At 33.1% G+C, this 22,744-nt stretch overlaps 1 protein-coding gene across 1 annotated transcript in view; it reads right to left on the reverse strand.

Annotated features, from left to right (window-relative positions):
- Positions 1-3,537: 3,537 nt before the first annotated feature.
- LOC133325370 (uncharacterized) overlaps positions 3,538-22,744 on the reverse strand; it is a 29,463-nt gene continuing 10,256 nt past the window's right edge. The window contains exons 5-9 of the mRNA XM_061534142.1: positions 11,650-11,787; positions 6,524-6,746; positions 6,037-6,156; positions 5,766-5,949; positions 3,538-3,862 (exon numbers count right to left, since the gene is read on the reverse strand). Coding sequence (XP_061390126.1) covers positions 3,538-3,862; positions 5,766-5,949; positions 6,037-6,156; positions 6,524-6,746; positions 11,650-11,787 — 990 coding nt within the window. The remainder of the gene's footprint in view (positions 3,863-5,765; positions 5,950-6,036; positions 6,157-6,523; positions 6,747-11,649; positions 11,788-22,744) is intronic.

Consider the following 22,744-nt stretch of genomic DNA (forward strand, 5'->3'; position numbering starts at 1 on the left):
AAATATATTTTGTAAAAAATCCACGCCTTGAAAAAACTATTTTTTAAAAAATCCAAGCCTTGAATAAATATTTTTAAAAAATCCACGCCTTGAAAAAACTATTTTTAAAAAATCCAAGCCTTGAATAAATATTTTTAAAAAATCCACGCCTTGAAAAAACTATTTTTTAAAAAATCCACGCCTTGAAAAAATATTTTTAAGAAATCCTCACTCTCATTAAAAATATTTTTTAAAAAATTCACGCCTTGAAAAAATATTTTTTAAAAAATCCACGACTTGAAAAAATATTTTTTTAAAAATCCACGCCTTAAAAAATTTTTTTTAAAAAATCCACGCCTTGAAAAATATTTTTAAAAAATCCACGCCTTGAAAAAATATTTTTAAAAAATCCACGCCTTGAGAAAAATATTTTTAAAAAATCCACGCCTTAAAAAAATATTTTTAAAAAATCCACGCCTTGAAAAAATAAAATTTTAAAATATCCACGCCTCGAAAAAAATATCTTTAAAAAAATCCACGCCTTGAAAAAAATATTTTTAAAAAATCCACACCTTGAAAAAAATATTTTTAAAAAATCCATGCCTTGAAAAAATAAAATTTTAAAATATCCACGCCTCGAAAAAAATATCTTTGGATCCACGTCTTGAAAAAAATATTTTTAAAAAATCCACTCCTTGAAAAAAATATTTTTAAAAAATCCACGCCTTAAAAAAATATTTTTAAAAAATCCACGCCTTCAAAAAATAAAATTTTAAAATATCCACGCCTCGAAAAAAAATATATTTAAAAAAATCCACGCCTTGAAAAAAAATATTTTTAAAAAATCCATGCCTTGAAAAAAATATTTTTAAAAAATCCACGCCTTGAAAAAAAATATTTTTAACAAATCCATGCCTTGAAAAAAATATTTTTAAAAAATCCACGCCTTGAGAAAAATATTTTTAAAAAATCCACGCCTTGAGAAAAATATTTTTAAAAAATCCACGCCTTAAAAAAATATTTTTAAAAAATCCACGCCTTGAAAAAATAAAATTTTAAAATATCCACGCCTTGAAAAAAATATCTTTAAAAAAATCCACGCCTTGAAAAAAATATTTTTAAAAAATCCACACCTTGAAAAAATATTTTTAAAAAATCCATGTCTTGAAAAATATTTTTAAAAAATCAACGCCTTTAAAAAATATTTTTAAAAAATCCGCGCCTTGAAAAAAAAATATAAAATATTTTTATTTTTAAAAAATCCGCGCCTTGAAAAAAAAATATAAAATATTTTTATTTTTATTTTTAAAAAATCCGCGCCTTGAAAAAAAAATATAAAATATTTTTATTTTTAAAAAATCCGCGCCTTGAAAAAATATAAAATATTTTTATTTTTAAAAAATCCACGCCTTGAAAAAAATATAAAATATTTTTATTTTTAAAAAATCCACGCCTTGAAAAAAATATAAAATATTTTTATTTTTAAAAAATCCACGCCTTGAAAATAATATTTTTAAAAAAATCTACGCCTTGAAAAAATATTTTTAAAAAATCCACGCCTTGAAAAATATGTTTTTAAAAAATCCACGCCTTGAAAAATATGTTTTTAAAAAATCCACGCCTGGTTTTCACTCCCATTGTCTCGAGAGTTGACATGTTTACTCTTGCTCTCTTGGCATTATCCTTGCTCTATGAATAAAATATAATAACTCTCATTTATTTGCCATTACAATTGTCTGCCATTCACACACACAGAAGTAGTGCACATTTGTATGTGTATGCGTGTTAATTAAATGTCCACCACGCCACCATGTGGGAATTTCAATAGCAAGGATAATGACGTTATTGACATTCGAATTTCGACTCGAATGCGGGGGGAAACTCGATTCGACTAGACTCGAATCGCATGCATGTAGCATGCAAAAAACATTAATGGGGTGTGTAAGGTCCACTAATAACGGAAGTTGTTTTGTTGTCCCCTTTTTTATTACCGATTAATCCTTTTTATATGTCGTTGTTGTTGTTGTTGCCATTGTGATACATGTTGCACACAATGCAGTCAGCCGGACAAGTGAAAGTGAATTGTGATTAGTCATCACACAGGATATGTGTGACAATCGAAAGGACAACAAAAAAGGATTAATTCTTAGTAAATCTAAACAACCTCCTGAGGTGAGTTGGTGTTAGTCTCACACATACATATGCATGGAGAATCACATGCACGCATATCATTTGGGTTCAAATTCAACAGTAAGGTGATGGATGACCTGGCGTACATCCTTCGTCATGCAGTGTTTTTTTTTCTGTGGCTAAAATGCAGGTGTTGCTGGCCAATTAGAAGTCTCATTTTGTCCGTCCAACAAGGTGTTAACATTGTAATTATGGCCTCGTGAAATTAATATTTTAACAATTACAAAAAAATAATAGAAATCATGGTCTGGGAATTTTTTATTTTGGAAACAAGTCTCACAGGACATGGATTACAAAAAAAGAATAATTTCCCAGGAAATATTTTTTAAATATTTTTTCAAGGTCTCTACCATGGCATACATGTTTTAAACATATTTTTTCAAGGTCCTTATCAAGGCGTGGATTTTTTAAACATATTTTTTCAAGGTCCTTATCAAGGCGTGGATTTTTTAAACATATTTTTTTCAAGGTCCTTATCAAGGCGTGGATTTTTTAAACATATTTTTTTCAAGGGTCCCTTATCAAGGCGTGGATTTTTTAAACATATTTTTTTCAAGGTCCTTATCAAGGCGTGGATTTTTTAAACATATTTTTTTCAAGGTCCTTATCAAGGCGTGGATTTTTTAAACATATTTTTTTCAAGGTCCTTATCAAGGCGTGGATTTTTTATACATATTTTTTTCAAGGTCCTTATCAAGGCGTGGATATTTTAAACACATTTTTTCAAGGTCCTTATCAAGGCGTGGATATTTTAAACATATTTTTTCAAGGTCCTTATCAAGGCATGGATTTTTTAAACATATTTTTTCAAGGTCCTTATCAAGGCGTGGATTTTTTAAACATATTTTTTAAAGGTCCTTATCAAGGCGTGGATATTTTAAACATATTTATACCCTACACAACTATGTTGTTTTTTCATGGACCATTCAGATCCTTAATATTTTCTGCATTAAAACCATGCGGTAATTAAAATTAGTTTGTTTTTTATTTCTTATTTTCATGCTACAAAATTTGTTACTACTTAAATTATTTTAAAAATTAATTTTATTTATAATTATATTTAAAAAAAAATATATCGCTTCAACAATAATTTTTTGTTCCCCTGAGACTAACTAAATAATGATGATACTAAGGTACAAACAATGACTAAAACAGATATGTATGTGGGTGGACTTATTCGACACTAAATACTAAAACTTATGATGTCTCAATAATTTACAACAAAAATTTAAAACCAAAATAATTATAATAATTTTTAATAAATACACAAATAAAAAAAATATTTTTTTCTGAAAATATTCATTTTCAAAATATTTTTCATGAAATTCGACTAAAATAAATTAATTAAATTTTTTACAACTCGCTTTTCTATTTCTTATTTATATTTTCAGAACTCTGTGAAAAGGCGGGATTAGTTTTGCCCTCAAAATCGCCCAGCACCATTGATATGCCCGACGAGGAATGTTTCACTCCGGTACCGGCTTTCTTTTTGGTAATTGGTGGAGGTGGTGTGGTTGTGGGCAGTATAAAGGAGGCCTTGTTGATGCGTCGATAGAGTAATGTTCTCAATTTGTAAATTGTAAAGAGCAGCATATAAATGACGCAGGATAGCAGCAGGACAGCGATTACGGTCAAGGTGGCATTCACCGGTTTATCCCAATCGACCACATGGTAAATATATGGCTTCCCCTTACTAGAAAAAAAGATAAAGAAAATAATGACATTTACGACATTTCCGACAATTACAAAAATATTGAAAATATTTTCCAAAAATGTCCTAGACCGTGTAGTTTAACGTAGTTCATCATTTTCCGTATATAGTCCATTTTTTTAATTTTTTATACAGGTTTTCGACGTTTTTGACAGTCGTAAAAATATGTAAAAACTTGCTAAAAACGTCCATTTCCTTGAATTTTTAAAGAATTTTACATTTTTTCGCAAACTATTGTCATGTTATGGTTTTATACATGTTTACGACGTTTTTGACAACCACAAACATATTTGAAAATTTTTAAAAAATGTCCCGTTTGATAAATTTCAAAGAAATTAAAAATTTTCCGCAAACTATTGTCATTTCATGGTTTCATACAAGTTTACGACAATCCCAAAAATATTGAAAATATTTTAAAAATTATTCTAGACCTTGTATATTAACAGTATTTTTAGTTTTCCCTACATACAGATGTTTTAAATAGTTTTATACAGGCTTACGACGTTTTTGACAATCACAGAAAATTTTAAAACAATTTTAAAATATTTTTCGGGAAACAATTGTCATTTATGGTAGAAGTTTACATTTTTAGCCAAAAATATATTGCCTTATTATGGTTTTATACAAGTTTACGACGTTTTTGACAATCACAGAAAAATTTAAAACAACTGTAAAAAATTTCAAAATTTTCGAATTTTTATAGAAATTTACATTTTTAGCGAATCTATTGCCTTATTATGGTTTTATACAAGTTTACGACGTTTTTGACAATCACAGAAAAATTTAAAACAACTTAAAACAATTTCAATTGCTCAAATTTTTAAAGAAATTTTTATTTTTAGCGAATTTTATGCCTTATTATGGTTTTATACAAGTTTACGACGTTTTTGACATTCGCAGTACTATTAAAAAAATGTGAAAAATTTTTAGTTCCTTGAATTTTAAAAGAAATTGTGATTTTTTGTGAAACTATTGCCTTTTCATGGTTTCATACAAGTTTACGACGTTTTTGACAATCACGAAAAAATGTAAAACAATTTTCCAATTCTTCGAATTTTTAAAGAAATTTACATTTTTAGCTAATATATTGCCTTATTATGGTTTTATACAACTTTACGACGTTTTTGACAGTCGCAAAAGTATTTAACAAAATTGTACAAAATTTGCCGTTTCTTGAATTTTAAAAAATTAAATTTTTATGACATTTGTGACAGTCGCAAAAATATTTTTAAAATTATAAAAAAATTCCCGTTCTTTGAATTTTTTAAGAAAAAGCAAATTTTTCCGAAATTATTTCCTTTTCATGGTTTTATACAAGTTTGTGACATTTTTGACAAATGTGAAATACCAATTCCTGAAGAAATGAACATTATTTTGTAGCATATCATAAGTTGACTGGTTAATAATATCGAGCTTTCCAATGGTGTCTCATTTTATACATTTTATGCAAGTTTACGACAATATTTTACAATAAAAAATACAGTATTTGACATCTTTTACAATTTGTAAAAAATTGTCACGATGTTTGCAGTTTTAAAGCGATTGACATTTTTTCAAAATTATTGATCTTTTACAGTTTTATACAAGTTTACAACATTTTTGAAAATCAAAGATACACTTTTAGAATTTTTTACAATTTGTAAAAAATCGATATACCATTCCATTTTGAAAACAATTGGTAATTTTTCGAAATCATAGATTTTTCATAGTTTTATACAAGTTTACGACATTTTTGAAATCACAAAAATCAATATTTGAAATTTTTACAATTTGTAAAAAAATCTATATACCATTCTATTTTTAATGCAATTGGTGATTTTTCGAAATTACTGATTTTTTATAGTTTTATACAGGTTTACGACATTTTTGACTATTCGCTACTTACATATTATGTCCCCCACTCAGCTGGTATATGGCCGAAAAAATGGCATAGATAATACCGAATACGACCGGTAAAAACATATGCAGCAGCCTCAAGGGATGCGCCACAATCAGCAGATCCACGAACATGCAAATCGAATTGAAGACGTGAGTGAGGATGTTGGTGGCATTCAGGTTACTTTCGTGGACTGTGGGAGAGAGAGACACACAAAAAGAGAGAGGAGAGGGAAGAGATTTAGTAAATAAATCAATATATAGGTTAAGTGAAGACCTACCATCATACAGCAGGGTCCAATAGATAATCGTAATGACAATCGATACGACCAGCGTTGTTATGTGCATGCCCCAATAGATGCGGAATGGGCTTGTTAGGGATTCCAAATTTAACAATTTATCTGAAATGGAAATAAAAACAAATATTAGGACCTTGAAAAAATATTCTTTAAAAAATCATCGCCTTGGTGATGGTGGGACCTTGAAAAATATTCTTTAAAAAATCCACGCCTTGGTGATGGTGGGACCTTGAAAAATATTCTTTAAAAAATCCACGCCTTGGTGATGGTGGGACCTTGAAAAATATTCTTTAAAAAATCCACGCCTTAAAAAAAATCCAAGCCTTGTATAGGCCATTAAAAAATATTCTTTTAAAAATCCACGCCTTGTATAGGCACTTGAAAAAAATATTTTTAAAAAATCCACGCCTTGTATAGGTCCTTGAAAAAATATTTTTTAAAAAATCCACGCTTTTTCTATCTTACTCACCTGCATACTCGGGACGATAATGCCATATCAGCACCAATATGGCTGCAAATATATTTGTCAACATGCACATTAGGATGCCCCAATTGGTCATGTAGATGAAATACAGCCCGAAATTGGCATTGTAATAATGATCGATCATCGAATCGATGACCACAGCAATAAAGAATCCGGCCAAGAAGAGGCGATACAGCAGATAAACGATGCTCTTGGTGCGATTTTGCCACTGAAAAGAGAGCGAAAAAATTTATTTTTTTTAGTAAAATTTCGAAGAGATTCCGAAAAAAGGGGGACGGTTCAATGACCTACTTCCGCTAGCATTGAAATTGCATATTTTAGTATTCTATTAAAGGTACCTAAAACCCCATGCCATCATCTGCGGTTGAACAAGGTTCTCTCTCAAGGTGAAAGAATGACATGCCGAACCGAACCCTTTCCCTTTATAATCGTTTTGAAATCGAAATCTAGGTTCTTTAAACAACCACTAGAAAAAAGTTCGTTATTGGGTGCGTGTTGAAAAAAGGCTGAAATCATCGAAGAGAAGAAAAACACATTTTTCTTAGCAGGTCAGGGTTTTTCAATTTCGTTTTTATGTGTTTCGGTTTGTTATTGTTGTTGGTTTTTTGGGTGGAATTTTTGATGTTCTTGGACATTGACCCAAATGATGATGGAATAGATTTTTTAGTGTTTTTCTTCTTCAAAGACCGACCTACCCCCTTTGGCAACTGTCAGGACCTCGGCCATAGCCCTCCATTCCCTGGGATTTTTACCACATGTCTCTACAATTTTCTAGTTGTTGTTATTATTACTGTTGTTGTTGCTGCCTATTTTTTAAATTACCGATTAATAACCAATTTTGTATTGGACACTTGCCCAAAAAAAAGAAAAACGCCACTTTGGTTGGTAACTTATAAAATTTACACCCCCAGCCTAACTAACATCGACGTCGTAACTCATTGAGTCGTCTTGTTTGTATTGTTCAAATAAATTTTTAATAAACTTTAGTTTTGTTGTTTTTATTTTATTTTTTTAATTTTCTATTGCAGCCATTAGGGCATTGCTTTAATACCTTGAACTCATTTAGTAAATTGTTTTTGTATTAATTGCCCTGCGAATGGGTTGATTTTTATAGTTTCGAAAAAATAACAAAAAAAACAAAGGCCTACAAAAGGTCACAACTAGATTCCAGAGCCTATTTTCCCCATAAAGATGATTATAAGAAGCAAAGGGAGGAATTGGGAATTTAAAAACAAACATCAGAGAAGCAGAACAGATTGTCAAAAACGGAATTTTTGTTTATTTGACAGGTTAAGAACCTCTTGAAAAACAGACATTTATATGTGATGTTATGTTTCGCACCCCACCACTTTCATATCAAATATTCTGCTCAATGGCAATGCATTGAATGAGAAAACACCTGTTCAAGCCCAAATTTACATTCAAGTATTTTTTAGAAAATTAAAAAAAAATTCTAAAAGCCTGATAATTATTTTCAATTGGGACCTTAGAAAAATATTTTTTAAAATTTGACTGAGAATGCTGAACATATTTTTACAAAATATTTTACTTTTTGATTACATTCGGAGGATGTTTGAAAAAATCTTAAGGCCTGATAAACACTTAAAAATTCCTTGGTCGGGGAACTAATAATTGAGGAACATTTTGAGGCCTTTAATACTTTGAAAAATATTTCTTAAGTATGCTGGAAAATATTTTTTATAAAAAAATAATGCCTCGGATTTGAGGTTCCGTGAAAAATATTCAGATGGAAGATACACCAAAAAAATGAGAGTATATATTTTATACGTCCTTTGAATACTGTTATTCTTTTTTGAATAAACCTTAGTTTTGAGGATCCTTGAAAAATATTTAGAAGGAAAAATATTTGCAGGACCATAAAAAAATATTTTTTTTAATCGTGACTCGTTGGTGGTGGGAGGGAGCTTGAAATTCTGAAGATGCTGCAAAAATAATTTTTGGAAATTCTCAGATGTTTAGGACCTTTAAGGGGACCCCCCCATTCTCGGTGTCAAAATATTTTTTGATTTAATTCGAATCTACTCTAATTCTAGAATGTTCCTACAAAATTTCAAGTGAAAATCTCAAGAACTCTTGAAGATATAGCCGATTTATTGTGTCAGCATCAAGTGACGGCTAAAGGGCTTCTCAAACTTTAAACGCGTTTTTCTCAAAACGAATGGCGGGCACGATAACTCAAAAACTAATAATCCAATCGGTTTCAAATTGACACGTTTCTCTGGGAGTGTGTAGCTCTCGTATGAACTAGGATAAAGCCAATCGGTGAAGATCTTCCTTATTTTTTAACTTAGTTTGTGGTAAAAAATAGGCGATTTTCCAAAAAAAAAAAAAATTGTTAATTGTTGTGCGAAGTCAATAATCCTAGTTCATACGAGAGCCAGACATGTCCTCTTTCTAACACAGTTGGAATTTTCGGATTCCTATGTTCCAGTGAGGAGTTATCATGCCCGCCATCGGAAATATGGACTTTTCTTTGAACCCAAAAAACAACAACAAATTTTGGTAAATTATTTTTCTTCCTTTTTAAATCTTCAAATATATATGTGCCAAGTTACAAATCTTAACAAGCATTGGTATTCATTTACCAGCCCATTTAAAATCTTAAAAATAAAAAATCGAGAATGGGGGGGTTCCCTTAATATACATTCAGAAGGAAGATCCTTACAAACATTTAGTAGAACCCTAAAAAAATTATTTATAAATTCCTCGCTTCTGTGAGACATAAAAAATTTATTTAAGAAATGCTGGATTCTCAAAGCTTGAGGATTATGTCCATATAGAAAAGAAATCTCTTAGACTAAGTCCGTTTTTCTGTTGGAAAAAAATGTCCGCAAGACAACAGATTTTTAATCAGGGTGTTTTTTTATATAAACAGAGGGAGGTCTACGGAATCTAGTATTGAGGTGAAACGATTTTTTTTTAATAAATGTGTTTTTTTATTTACCACAGTTTGAGGCGGAGGTACCAGAAATATTGGTACGGATGACCCACTCTTTCCCTGTACATTCAGGTCGTAGGAATCGAGTCTTTGAAGAAGAAACGAAAAATCTGGAGGTCTATAAAATACCTCAGGAACCTTTTCGACTGAAGGCATGTGTAAGACCCCATATTCATAAAAGACTTCTATAGAATCTTTAAAATCTCTAGAAAGACTTTAATAAGTCTGGAAATTCTCCCGGTTTTTTTTAATCTAAATAAATTTTCAAATATCCTAGTCTGGAAGGACTTCAAATCCTCTACGAAGTATTGGAAACATCCATAAGGTTTTGAAAACCTATGGAAATCCATGAAAACCTTTGTGAGGCTTCAAATGCCTCTAAAATGTATTGAATGCGCCTAAAGGTATTGTATCCGATCTCCTATAGAAATTCCCAGAATACTTTCTTGAATCTCATTAGAAGGTGTAGAATTGCTTTAGAAAAATCTCTGGGAGCATTTAGTCAATAAAAGAGCTCTGGAAGTTTCAGGGAGACGTGCAGAAAGTCAATAGAAAACCCCTTGTATTTTTATACCCATATGTCATTTTGAAAGTCACATAGAAGAATTTGGAAACCTTTAATACCTCTTGAAGTCTTCTAGGTCCCCACATTACTATAGAATATCTCGAATGCCTCTATAAGATCTTGACACCTTTTAGAAGGTTCTGAAATTAGGCAATACGGTTTTGAAGACTTTTGTGAGACTTCAAATGCCTCTAAATGTTATTGAAGGCCTCTAAATATCTTGAAGAAGTCCTCTAAAATACCTAGAAATCTGCTGAATATCCAAAAGAACTCGAAATAATGAAGAATGCCGTAATAATGTCTAGAGCCCTAATGCACAAAACATTACGATAGCGGTGATGGCTAAAAGAGTATTCTGTTTTTTTCTCTTATGGTCAATCATTTTTGATTATGATCCCACACTTATTCTTAATTTAGTTCTGTTCAACACTGGTCTAGAGGCTCATTATACGTTTTAGAAGTGCTTTTAGAAAAATCTCCAGAGGTTCTTAGTCGATAGAAGAGCTTTGAAAATATCAGGAAGACTTCTAGAAAAACAATGAAACACCGCTTGTATTTTTTTATTCACAAAAACCATTCAATAGAAGCATTCTAAAAGATTGAAGTCATCTAGGACTTACATTACTCTAGAAGCTCTTGAAGACCTCTATAGATATATAGAGATAGATATAGAAGGTTTTGAAAAAAACACCAAGAAAGTTTTGAAGACCTTTGTGAGACTTCAAATGCCTTCAAAGTTCTTAAAGCTTTTGACGTCTTAAAGACTTCTTTAAAACGTCTTGAGGACCTCTTTACAAATTTCTATAAAATCTGAAGAATATTTTGAATACACGAAATTTCTTCTAGATCTGGATAACATTTCGGATATAATAAAGACCCCCTGAAAATCTTAATGGTTTCTATACCTTGAATACCTTAGGAAGACTTAATATACCTCTATGAGGTTTAAAATTATTTAGAAGTTATATGTTCTATCCAATATCTCTAGGTGTCACTTCATATCTAGAAGTCGAAGCACATGCCATGTTTGCTGGAAGACCATCTCATATGAAATTTGGCACAGCTTTTTTATTTGGTCGCAAGAACGAGGATCTCTAATGAAAATCACTTCAGATTTTAATATAGCTCCCATATATAGCTTAGTCAGATTTCATGTAAACTGTCCACTAAACTTCCAAAGTTTGTCCGAAAGAAGCCTACCTACATAGCCTACCGAATTGGGTGTTAAGTATTGTCGAAATCGGTTGAGATTTAGATATAGCTCCCATATATAGCTTCATCGGATTTTCTGGTAATGGTGAATCAACCTTCCAAAATTTTGGCTAATTAAGGCGACGTTATGCATAGCCCACTAAATTGAGACAAGTATGACGTGTGTCAAGTTTAATTGAAATCGGTTCAAATTTACATATAGCTCCCATATATAACTTAGTCCGATTTTGGGTAAATGGTGCACCAAAAACCTAATGTTCAGCCAATTGAAATGAAATTTTGCATAGCCTACCAAATTTACGTTAAATTTGAAATTTGTCTGTTTCGGTTTATGAATTTCTATAAATAATATAATTTGTTTCTCTTAAAACTTACCTGTGACTTGACAAAATCATCTGGCGGTGTGTGCTCGAAACCGCATTTCTCTCTTCGAAATTCCTTTTTAACCGGATGGACAATATCTTTGATGGCCTTCATGACTGCAAGCAACTCCGATCCGCACGGAACTTTTGGCTATTTTCAATAATTTTAATTCGGTCTGGATAATGTGAATATTTTTTTCTGTCTGGCGATGCGGATCGATGCAATATTTTTTTGTAATTATTCAAATGCAATTATTTACTGATTTTCTATTTTTTCAAAATCCCAATAGCAAATGGAGATCAGCAGTTATTAATATTATTGTGAATTTAATGCTTTGTTGTTGTAGTTCTGTTGTTATTAGTCGATGATGGTGATGTTGTTGTCGTAGATTGTTGTTGTTTTTTTTTAATTCATCCAATGTCCAAAGTGATGAAGTAGTACTACAAAGCCGGCTGGTGGTATGGTTGTTGCATGCAATTACTATTACAACAACAACAGCAACATGGCATCATGTTATATGGTGGTCATAAAGCCAGGGCGGGCAGGGAAGGCTCAACAAAAATTGGAGGGTTGGGGAGTGGCTGTAATGAAAATTGAACATGAGAAAAATATTAGTTTTTAAAAAATAGAAATTATACATTAAAATCTCGGATATTGACATCATGTAATTAATTTTAAATGGCATCGGTTCTCAAAATGCAAAGTCAATAATTAAATGGCAAGGTAAAATGTCAAGTGACTTAAGTGGTAATTTTAGGGGGGAAATAAAAACAAATAATTTTAAAACTCTGAAGAGAAGAAGTCTGATGAAAGTTTTGAAGGTCTTGAAAACCTCTAGAAAGTTTTAAAAACCTCTCGAAGCACTCGGAGGCCTTTGTGAGTCTTCAAATGCATCTAAAAAGTATCGAAGGCCTCTAAAGGACTGGAGGACTATTAAACGAATATCTTTAGAATAAAGTCGAAAAAGCTCTTTAATACCTTCAAAACCTAAAAAAGGTCTTCAAAAACCTCTACAAGACCTCAAAATCTCTAGAAGATCTTCAAAAACCCTCCAAAAGCTCTTTAATCTTAGAGGCCCTCAAGACGTTTCGAAGGTCTTTACAAAGGCATTAAAGATCAGGTTTTAGAGGTCTTTAGTGGACCTTTAGAGGCCATCATGACCTTTTAGAGGCATTTGAAGGTCTTCAAAACCTACTAGAGGTTTTTCAAAACCTACTAGAGGTTCTTGAAGGCCCCTAAATGTTTTGAAGACCACGAAAACCCTATCTTGAAACCCTTTATCAAGTCTCGAAGGGCTTGATGGCCTCTAAGATGTCGTTGCCAATTTATCTAAGATCAAGATAGCCTTTAGAATATCTCTGGAAGGTCTTCAAGCCCTCTATAGGACCTTGAGACCCCCTAGAAGGTCTTCAAAAAACCTCTATATTTTTAAAACCGCTTTAATACCTCAAAATCTCTAGAAAACCTTCAAAAAAAACTTCTAGTAGGTCTTTAAGAATTTTGGGACTTCAAATGCTTCTAAAATGTCTTGAATGCCACTAAAGGGTTTGAAGATCACTAATACCAGATCTTGAAAACATCTTGAAGGACTTCAAAAAAAAAAAACTCTATATCTTCAGAACATCCACAAGGTCTTAAAAAAACCTTTAATAAAATATCAAAATCTCTAGACCTCTGAAAGGTCTTGCATATCTATAAAAGGTCCATTGAAGTCCTCTGGAAGGCCTTAAAGATCTCTGAAAACTGATGAAGACATCTAAAGCCTACGGTCTTATAGATCACTAAAGTTGATATGATTGTTAGCAACACAGCAGGACTTTCTATATGACCTATGACCCTGAGGCGAATATGGATTTTAGCTACACACCTGGGTTTTATGTGTCTCGAATACTTCTAATTTTGTTATCTACAGAAGACCAGTGAAGAACCTATAAAAGGTCTTAAAGTTCTCTAAAAGGTATTGCAGATCTCTGAAAGGTCTTGAAGATCTATAAATGGCATCGATGGCCACTGGAAAGAATTGAAAAAGGCCTGGAAGACCTCTGAAAAGTCTTAAAGACATTTGAAAGTTTTTGAAGACCTCTGAAAGGTTTTTAGACCTCGGAAATTGCGGAAATCTGAAGTGTCTTGAAGACATTGAAAGGTGTTTAAGAATTTGAGACGTTCTGAAGACCTCTGAAAGGTATTGAAGGCCTCTGAGTTACACATGGGAAATAGCAGAATTTTCTATTTCTCGAATACTTATAGATTTTTTTATACTGGAGATTTCGGAAAAATATTGAACATCTCTGAAAGGTATTGAAGAACTCTGTAAGGCATTAAATACCTATAGGAGAACTTATTGAACTAAGATTAATATAAATGTTAGTTACTCGAAATTATTTTTCCATGGGATAAATATACTACAATACAATTGTTAAAATCCTAACCCATATTTTGGACCTAGATAATAGGACCTCAAATCTGATACGACTACAAAAGGTTCACCAGAACTCCATCTGCTTTTAATTCTATTTCTAACAAATTTTGGCACCCAAGTTTAAAATAACAAAAAAAAATATATAACCCACACATTCTCTGTCATTACCCTGGGGGTCCCCTGAACCCGATCTCCTAATCACTTCACGTATGGTTACATGAGTGCGTTGTGATTTTTTTTTTTAAATACTGTAAACACACGATCCGCCCTCCATCTTTCACGCACATTTAAACACAAATCTACGCTGTAATCATGATATTATCGACGATTCTAGCCGGACACACAAAACAGAAAGACAATTATCAATTATGATTGCTTGCTCATTTTCCCCTCTGCCCTCCCCTTATCATCATCTTCACATGACATTTAAAATTGAATATCGGTTTATTATTGTTATTGTATTTTTATATGATGATGACAAAGCTTTAAAAAAAGATAAATAACGAAGCTATTCAAAATCGATTGAATTGAGATTTGAGTGGAAATATGATCGGTTTCAGATACCCACAGACTATGTGGCACTTATCAACATAACACACATGCACATACACATTCTCAGTCAGATAAATGCCAAGGTAATTGAACTTGTAATTAAGTGTTATGTTTGTTATTATTGTTGTTGTAATTTTAATAGATTATTTTTACATTTAAAAAAATATTTTTATGGAACAAGAAAAGGTTTAAATTTATAAAAAATTACGACCAACCCAAAAAACAGTTTTTAAAGGCCTATGCATGGCATGGATTAAAAAAAATCAGGGAATTATATAAGGCGTGGATTTTTTAACATATTTTTTCAGGCATCCATACAAGGTCATCCATACAAGGCGTGGATTTTTTAAAAATATTTTTTAAGCATCCATACAAGCCGGGGTTTTTTTAAATACTTTTTTAAGCCTTAAATAAAAATCATTAATTTTTTTAAATATTAAAAAAAATCCATCAAAAATTACCACGATTTGTATGCTTCGGCACAATCTTAGTGACACAGATTTCTGACCTCCACCCTCCCTCCTACAGACCATCATAATTATCATTATCAAACATAGCAATGCATTTAAATGCATTCAGTTAGTCGGTCAGCCAGACCGACATCCATTCATTCATTACATTGAGCCATGAGCCCCATAGCTACCGACTAACGAAAAACAAACCCAACTTAACAACATGTTTTGTGGTTTGATGGAACCGACTTCTTGCTCGGAATGTTGGCCAACTTGAAACCAACGATTATCAAATAATAATAAAAAAACAGAAACGAACAACAACAAAAACACAATCATCAAATACGACGACATTACATAATCGAACATGTTTTTATTTGGGGGGTTTCAAACAAAATTCACGAATTTACATAAAATGCATTTCAATTCTGCCTCGTCATCTCTCTGACTAGTTAAAATGTGTATTTTGAAAATAGTATGAGAGTATTTTTTTTTTTTTTTTTGAAAATTAACGGTTTTATGTGTAAACTCGATTTTTCATTGTGACAATAAAATTCATTGTGGATTTTTTTCTTCATGAAATGTATCGAAAGCCTACTACGGCCACATCTTTGTAAATAAAATTTATGTAAATAATTGTTTAAGATTAACATAAAATTGAATAAAAATGTTGATTAAAGTTTTTTTTTGTTTTTGTTTTATGGGAAATTATATTTGTAATGTTGAGTAAGGTTGTGAGAAGATTTTCTCTATAGAAATATTATGTAATAATTGGAGATGCATTAAAAAAATCCACGCCTTGTATGGATGCCAAAAAAAAATAATTTTTAAAAAATCCACACATTGTCTGGTTTATTAAAAAATATTTTTAAAAATTCGGGTGGCGTAGGGGATGATAGATACCAAGCAACGGCTCTGATTGGCTTTAACATGGTGAAGTCCAGGCTTATCTTGGTCCCTCTTTCATCTCAATTGTCGAGACTGACTTCCCCGTGGTGCCACCTGGGATAGCTATTTTCATCACCCGATGAAATAGTGAGCTAATATGTGCCGCGATTTCACCCATAAGAACTATAACAAAATGGGTTGAGGCGTCGGGTTAGTTGCCCACACGCGAGACTTCAAGAAGTACAAAACCGATATTATTGCCTTACAGGAAATGCGATGGAAAGGGACTGGTGTCAATAAATCTGATGATTACGCCCTTATAGCTGCCATGAAACGAGACGTGAATTTGGCTGCGGATTTATAATAAACAGGATAATAAAAGACCTCGTCTACAGATTCACTCCAGTAGATCAGCGAATTGCTATAATCCGTATAAAAGAGAAGTTCTTCTACATCAGTCTCATTTGCGCCCATGCTCCGACGGAAGACAAAGATGAACAGACCAAAGACATTTTTTACGAGCGCCTAGTAACTGCATAAGACCGTTGACCTGGCCATGACTTTAAAATTCTGCTAGGAGATTTTAATGCAAAAATCGCAAGGGAAAATATCGTTGGCCCCACCGTCGGAGAATTCCGCCTCCATGAAGAAACATCAGATAACGGCATGAGATTGATTGACTTCGAGGCAGCAACAAATATGGTAGTTAGCAGCACCAAATTCAAGCATCTCGATATACACAAGGCCACCTGGATCTCTCCTGATCAAGCAACGAGAAATCAAATTGATCATGTTGTGATAGACGGAAGGCATTCGTCCAGTGTTTTAGACGTTCGATCGATACGAGGAACGAATATCGATTCGGACCATTACCTTGTGGCAGCCAAGGTACGCACCCGTCTTAATGTAGCAGCAAAGGTGTGAAGGTAGCACGGAAACTCGACGTCGAAAAGCTGCAAACACAACAGGTAGCAGAGGCCTACTCCGCTCAACTTACCCAACTGCTTGACAAAAGCACGCCTTGTCCCGATAATAATATAGAAGCACAGTGGCAGAGAATTGCCCACTCACTACAAACTGCAGCAAAAGGGTACCAAAGACCACCATCAATAAATCCGTTGTACGATCAGCAGTGTCGTAATGCTACTGATATGAAAAACGCAGCCTATAGGGCAACCCTGCCGACAGTAGCAACACGTAAAGGAGAGAGGAGAAACGTATTCTACCAACGGGTAAAACACCAAACCGAAGGTTTTGGTGCAGACACATTCTCCTGTAGAGATGAAGAAGGTACAGGAGCCAGAATGAAGTCCAAAAATTCTACCAAAGGGTAAAACACCAAACCGAAGGTTTTGGTATAGAGATGAAGAAGGAAACCTGGTGACAGATACAGATAGCGTGCTGAGGATCTGGAAGGAGCATTTTGAAAAACTTCTGGTATCAAATAGTAGCGGTGAAGAGGATACCCAAAAACCAATAATAGATGACTGTATATAGTGTATATCACCTAGCCAAGATGAGGTCTTAAAAGCAATTAATCGGCTCAAGAACAATAAAGCAGCAGGAGCCGACGCGTTACCAGCCGAGCTATTCAAGTCTGGTGGTCAGATGCTGGTAAGGAACATGCACCAGTTGATTAGTACAATTTAGCTAGGGGAATGCATGCCCAATGATTGGAACCTCGGCATCCTGTGTCCCGTGTGCACAAAAATGGATACAAGACGATATGTGCCTATATATAGAGGAATAAGTCGCCTTCCCATCGCATATAAAGTGTTATCCAGCGTGCTGTGTGAACGACTGAAGCCAATGGTCAATGACATTATTGGACCATATCAATGCGGCTTCAGACCTGACAAATCCACCATTGACCAGGTTTTTCACTCTGCGCCAAAGCCTGGAAAAGACGAAAAACACATCGACACATTCCACCTATTCGTCTACTACAAAAGCCACATTCGACAGCCCTATCTGTTCAGAGGTGTTTAAAGGCATGTCATTCCTGCAAAATTAATACGGCTATACAGGATAACTTTAACTGGTACAATGTCAGCAGTAAAAGTCGGAAAGGATCTCTCGGAGCCCTTTAATAGCGAACGACCTTATTAACATCCTGCTGAAAAAGGTCATATGAGAGGCAAAGGCAAACAACACATGTTACTCGCCTACGCCGATGACATCGACATAATGGGTCGAGCACTGAGAACGACAACAGCCACCTTTGAACAAATTGAGAAGGAGTCTGCAAAATGGGGGTCTGACAGTAAACGACGAGAAGACCAAGCTGATGGTATCAACGCGCAAGACGTCCAGTGGACTCGTCGGACCAACTGTGGAACTTGAGAACTACAGCTTCGAGATAGTCAAAGATTTTATATAACTTGGTACCACCATAAACCAAAAGAATGACATCAGTTTTGAAATTCGGAGAAGGATTGTGATGGTAAACAGATGAGGCAGCTCTTGGAGTGTTCTGAGCAAACAACTCAAAAGCAAGGCCACCTCCCGCCAGACCAAATTCACACTCTACAATACGCTGATACTACCCGTGCTGTTATATGGATCTGAAGCATGGATACTTGCGCAAACAGATGAGGCAGCTCTTGGAGTGTTTGAGAGAAAAATTATCCGAAAGATATGGGCCGATCTGCGTTGACGGAGAATATCGCCGTCGAATGAACCATGAGTTGTACCAGCTATTCTCGGACATCGACATTGTTAGACATATTGAGCTGCAGCGACTAGGTTGGCTAGGCCATGTTGTGAGAATGGATGAGGATGGCCCAGCCCAGAAGGCATATAAAATAGCGAACCAGCTGATGGTTCACGCATAAGAGGAAGGCCATGAATAAGATGGAAGGACCAAGTGGAAGACAACATTGCCGAATATGGTCTTTCAAATTGGAAAAACTGCGCAAAAGACCGACGCGCCTGGAAATCTTTTTAAGCTCGGTTTATGGAACGAAAGTTCTGTCACAAGCCAGCTAAATAAGTAAGAATTTTTAAATATCCCCGGCTTATCTGTTTTTTTTTTTAATATTTAAAAAAACTCACGCCTTATAGTTATCTTCAAAAGATATTTTTAAAAAATCCACGCCTTATAGGAATCTTCAAAAGATATTTTTAAATATCCACGCCTTATCTGTTTTTTTTTAATATTTAAAAAAACTCACGCCTTATGGGGATCTTCAAAAGATATTTTTAAAAAATCCACGCCTTTTGTCCCTTTGTTTTTTAAATCCACGCTTTGTATCCAAATTCTGCGGTGTGCCCTGAAAAAATATTTTTAAAAATCCAAATATCGGATGAATATTTATTTTTCCTATTTTTTTAATTTAGACAGTTTTCTATGTTACTGGAAATTCCGCACAATATTTTGTTAATTTTTATCTGCCCTTTTTGGAATTTCTCCTAACCAAAAATTAAATAAAAAATGATATTAAATTTCCATATTTATCACTTACTTTAAATTTATCTGCGGATTTTAAGCAATTCCCACTTTCATTGAAACCGCCACCGTAAATTAATTTGAATAAATTTCGTTTATAGAAAGTGAAAACTGTTTTGAAATATTCCAGACTAACCAAAATATGCAAATATGTTTCAAAATTAAAAAACAAATACATTTATTAATTAGTAAACTAACTATGAATAAATTTTGAAATGACAATGGAGGGGGAGGTTTGTCTCTGGAAGTTTTTTTTTATATGAAGAGGAAGTCGTCTGGAAAACCTGTTAGCCATTCAAAGGTCATCTATAGGTAGAAAACCTTAAAGAATATTTATTTAATCTATTATTTTTTACATCATAAAAAGAAAATTTATTTGAAAAAACCATGCACTGATAAATCTTGAAAAATATATTTAAAAAAATTGTTCTGTTGTCGATTTTTCCCTTTGAGTACTACCTCGTCTCCCGACTGTGCCGAATTTTATTTTCTCTATTAATTTGTTCTCCCCTAACAATATCTAATCTGAAATTAATTCAATTCACGCAAATAATATTTAAAACTTGTGACATGCTAATAATATTTCTGCAATATTTGACTAATAAATTAACAAACATACATACGAGTACATTCTAAAATCGGAAATATATTGAGATAACTAAAATCATATATATCAAGAGGATAATTTTTTCAAACAATGTTTACAAAAATTGAATGTCACAAGACCCTTTCAATAACCAATTAAAAAATATCGACATACTAATATTTATGTATGTTTCCCAACTAATCTTATCGACAATTTCGGATATTAATGACAACAACAAAAAATACCTTTACGTTTTCATCGCACGAAACTTCGAAGAATGTTAAAATGATTTGTGATAAGTGATTTATTTGCTGTGGGTGCTACCCCTCTCAAGCAGCATTGTCATCATCACGATCTTCGTTTAGAACGGAATGAGAAGTAGTTAGGTACCCCTTAACTAACAAAGGTTGTATGGATGTTTGTTCTCTTCTCCTCCCTTTCCAAATGACTGACATGCGTAAATATTTTGCAATACCCAACGACGTGTGTCAACATAGCCACCATTGTTTGACATGAAGATACAAAACATTTTTTTTTTTTTTTTGAAATGATACCAGGAGACTGGTAGACAACGCTTGTCAAGATTATTTTCTTATTCGGAAAGAGATTTGCAATAATTTTAAAATGTTGTATACAAAGGCGTGAGATATAAAAAAATTTTCATTGTTTTTTTTTTTTTTTTTTTTTTTTGCTATCGATATGTGATCCAGATTTTTAACATCATTATTGTGATTCATTCAGGTTAATAACTCAATTAATTTTGATAATTACTTTTCTCAAAAACCGGTTCTTTGCGTAAGGGATTTTTTAATTAAACACACAAACCACAAGTGCGGCCTTTTTTTAAAGAATATAAAATTCGATACAAACAAAATCAAACGACTTACGACAAAATACCTTGGTTATGAAAAATGGTAATTTTATTTTTCCAAGGCGTGGATTTTTTTAAAAATATTTTGTAAGGCATCCACACGAGGCCTGGATTTTTTAAAAATATTTTGTAAGGCATCCACACGAGGCCTGGATTTCTTAAAAATATTTTGTAAGGCATCCACACGAGGCCTGGATTTTTTAAAAATATTTTTTGAAGCATCCACAAAAGGCCTGATTTTTATACCCTTCACCACAATAAGGTACAAGGTATTATGTCTTTGTGTATATGTTCGTAACATGCAAAAGGAAACGAGATAGACACATGGTTCTTTTTGAGAATATGCATAGAATCACTTTCTGAGTCGATTTATGCATGTCCGTCGGTCCGTCTGTCCATCTGTCCATTGCTGTTATATTGTAAACAAAGTGCAGGTCGCATTTATAATCCGATTTCGATGAAATTTTGTACAGCTCATTTGTTTGGCCCAAGGACGAACCCTATTGAAATTGGAGAAAATCGGTTCAGATTTAGATATAGCTACCATATATATTTGTGTCCGATTTAATGTAAATGGTGTACCAAAAACCCTATATATCTTTCGATTTGCACGAAATTTGGCATAGCGTCATGAATTGAGTCTAGAATGATGTGTGCTGAGTTTCATTAAAATCGGTTTAGATTTAGATATATCTCCCATATATAGTTTCGTCCGATTTTATGTAAATAGTGCACCAAAGTCCCGAAATCTGGCATACTGAAGTGAGCCTAGAATGATGTGTGTTTAGTTTCGTGAAAATCGGTTCAGATTTAGATATAGCTCCCATATATAGTTTCGTCCGATTTTATGTAAATGGTGCACCAAAGTCCCTATATATCATTCGATTTGCACGAAATTTGGCATAGCGTACTCAATTAAGTCTAGAATAATGTGTGCTGAGTTTCGTGAAAATCGGTTCAGATTTAGATATAGCTGTCATATATAGTTTCATCCGATTTATGGTAAATGAGGCACCAAAGTCTCTATATATCTTTCGATTTGAAATGAAATTTGGCACAGATTTCTGAAATAGGTCCAGAATGATGTGTGCTGAGTTTCGTGAAAATTGGTTCAGATTTAGATATAGCTCCCATATATAGTTTTGTCCGATTTTATGTAAATGGTGCACCAAAGTCCCCATATATCTTTCGATTTGAATGAAATTTGGCATAGAGTTCTGAAATAGATCCAGAATGATGTGTGTTTAGTTTCTTGAAAATCGGTTCAGATTTAGATATAGCTCCTATATATAGTTTTGTCCGATTTATGTAAATGGTGCCTAGAATTATGTGTGTTTTATATATATAGTTTTGTCCGATTTTATGTAAATGGTGCATATAGGCCCTATATATCTATCGATTTGCACGAAATTTGACATAGCGTACTGAATTGAGCCTAGAATGATGTCTGCTAAGATTTGGCTATATTATATCATGTCAATGTTCTATCGAAAAGGCGGAGTCTGTTAGGAGACATATACCCAAAGTGGTGAAAGGTATCATATCGTCGGCCCAGTCCGACTTTTTTACTTCCCTTACTGGTTTAAAATTATTTTTTTTTTAAATCCACACAAGGAGTGGATTTTTTAAAAAATGTTTTTTCAAGCAACAATACAAGGCGTGGATTTTTTAAAAAATTTTTTCAAGCAACAATACGAGGCGTGGATTTTTTAAAGCAACAATTCAAGGCGTAGATTTTTTTAAAAACATTTTTTTAAACCAACAATACAAAGGGTAGATTTTTATATCCTACACAACTATGTTGTCAGGGTATTATAGCTTTGAGCAGCCCCAAGAGTTTGAGACGCCGCGAAATATTGATCCAAGACCCACCTTTAGGTATAGCGATTGC

This window comes from Musca vetustissima, unplaced genomic scaffold (genome assembly GCF_032173495.1).
Source record: "Musca vetustissima isolate MV318-11 ecotype Yass unplaced genomic scaffold, APGP_CSIRO_Mvet_v1 utg1286, whole genome shotgun sequence".
NCBI lineage: Eukaryota > Metazoa > Arthropoda > Insecta > Diptera > Muscidae > Musca > Musca vetustissima.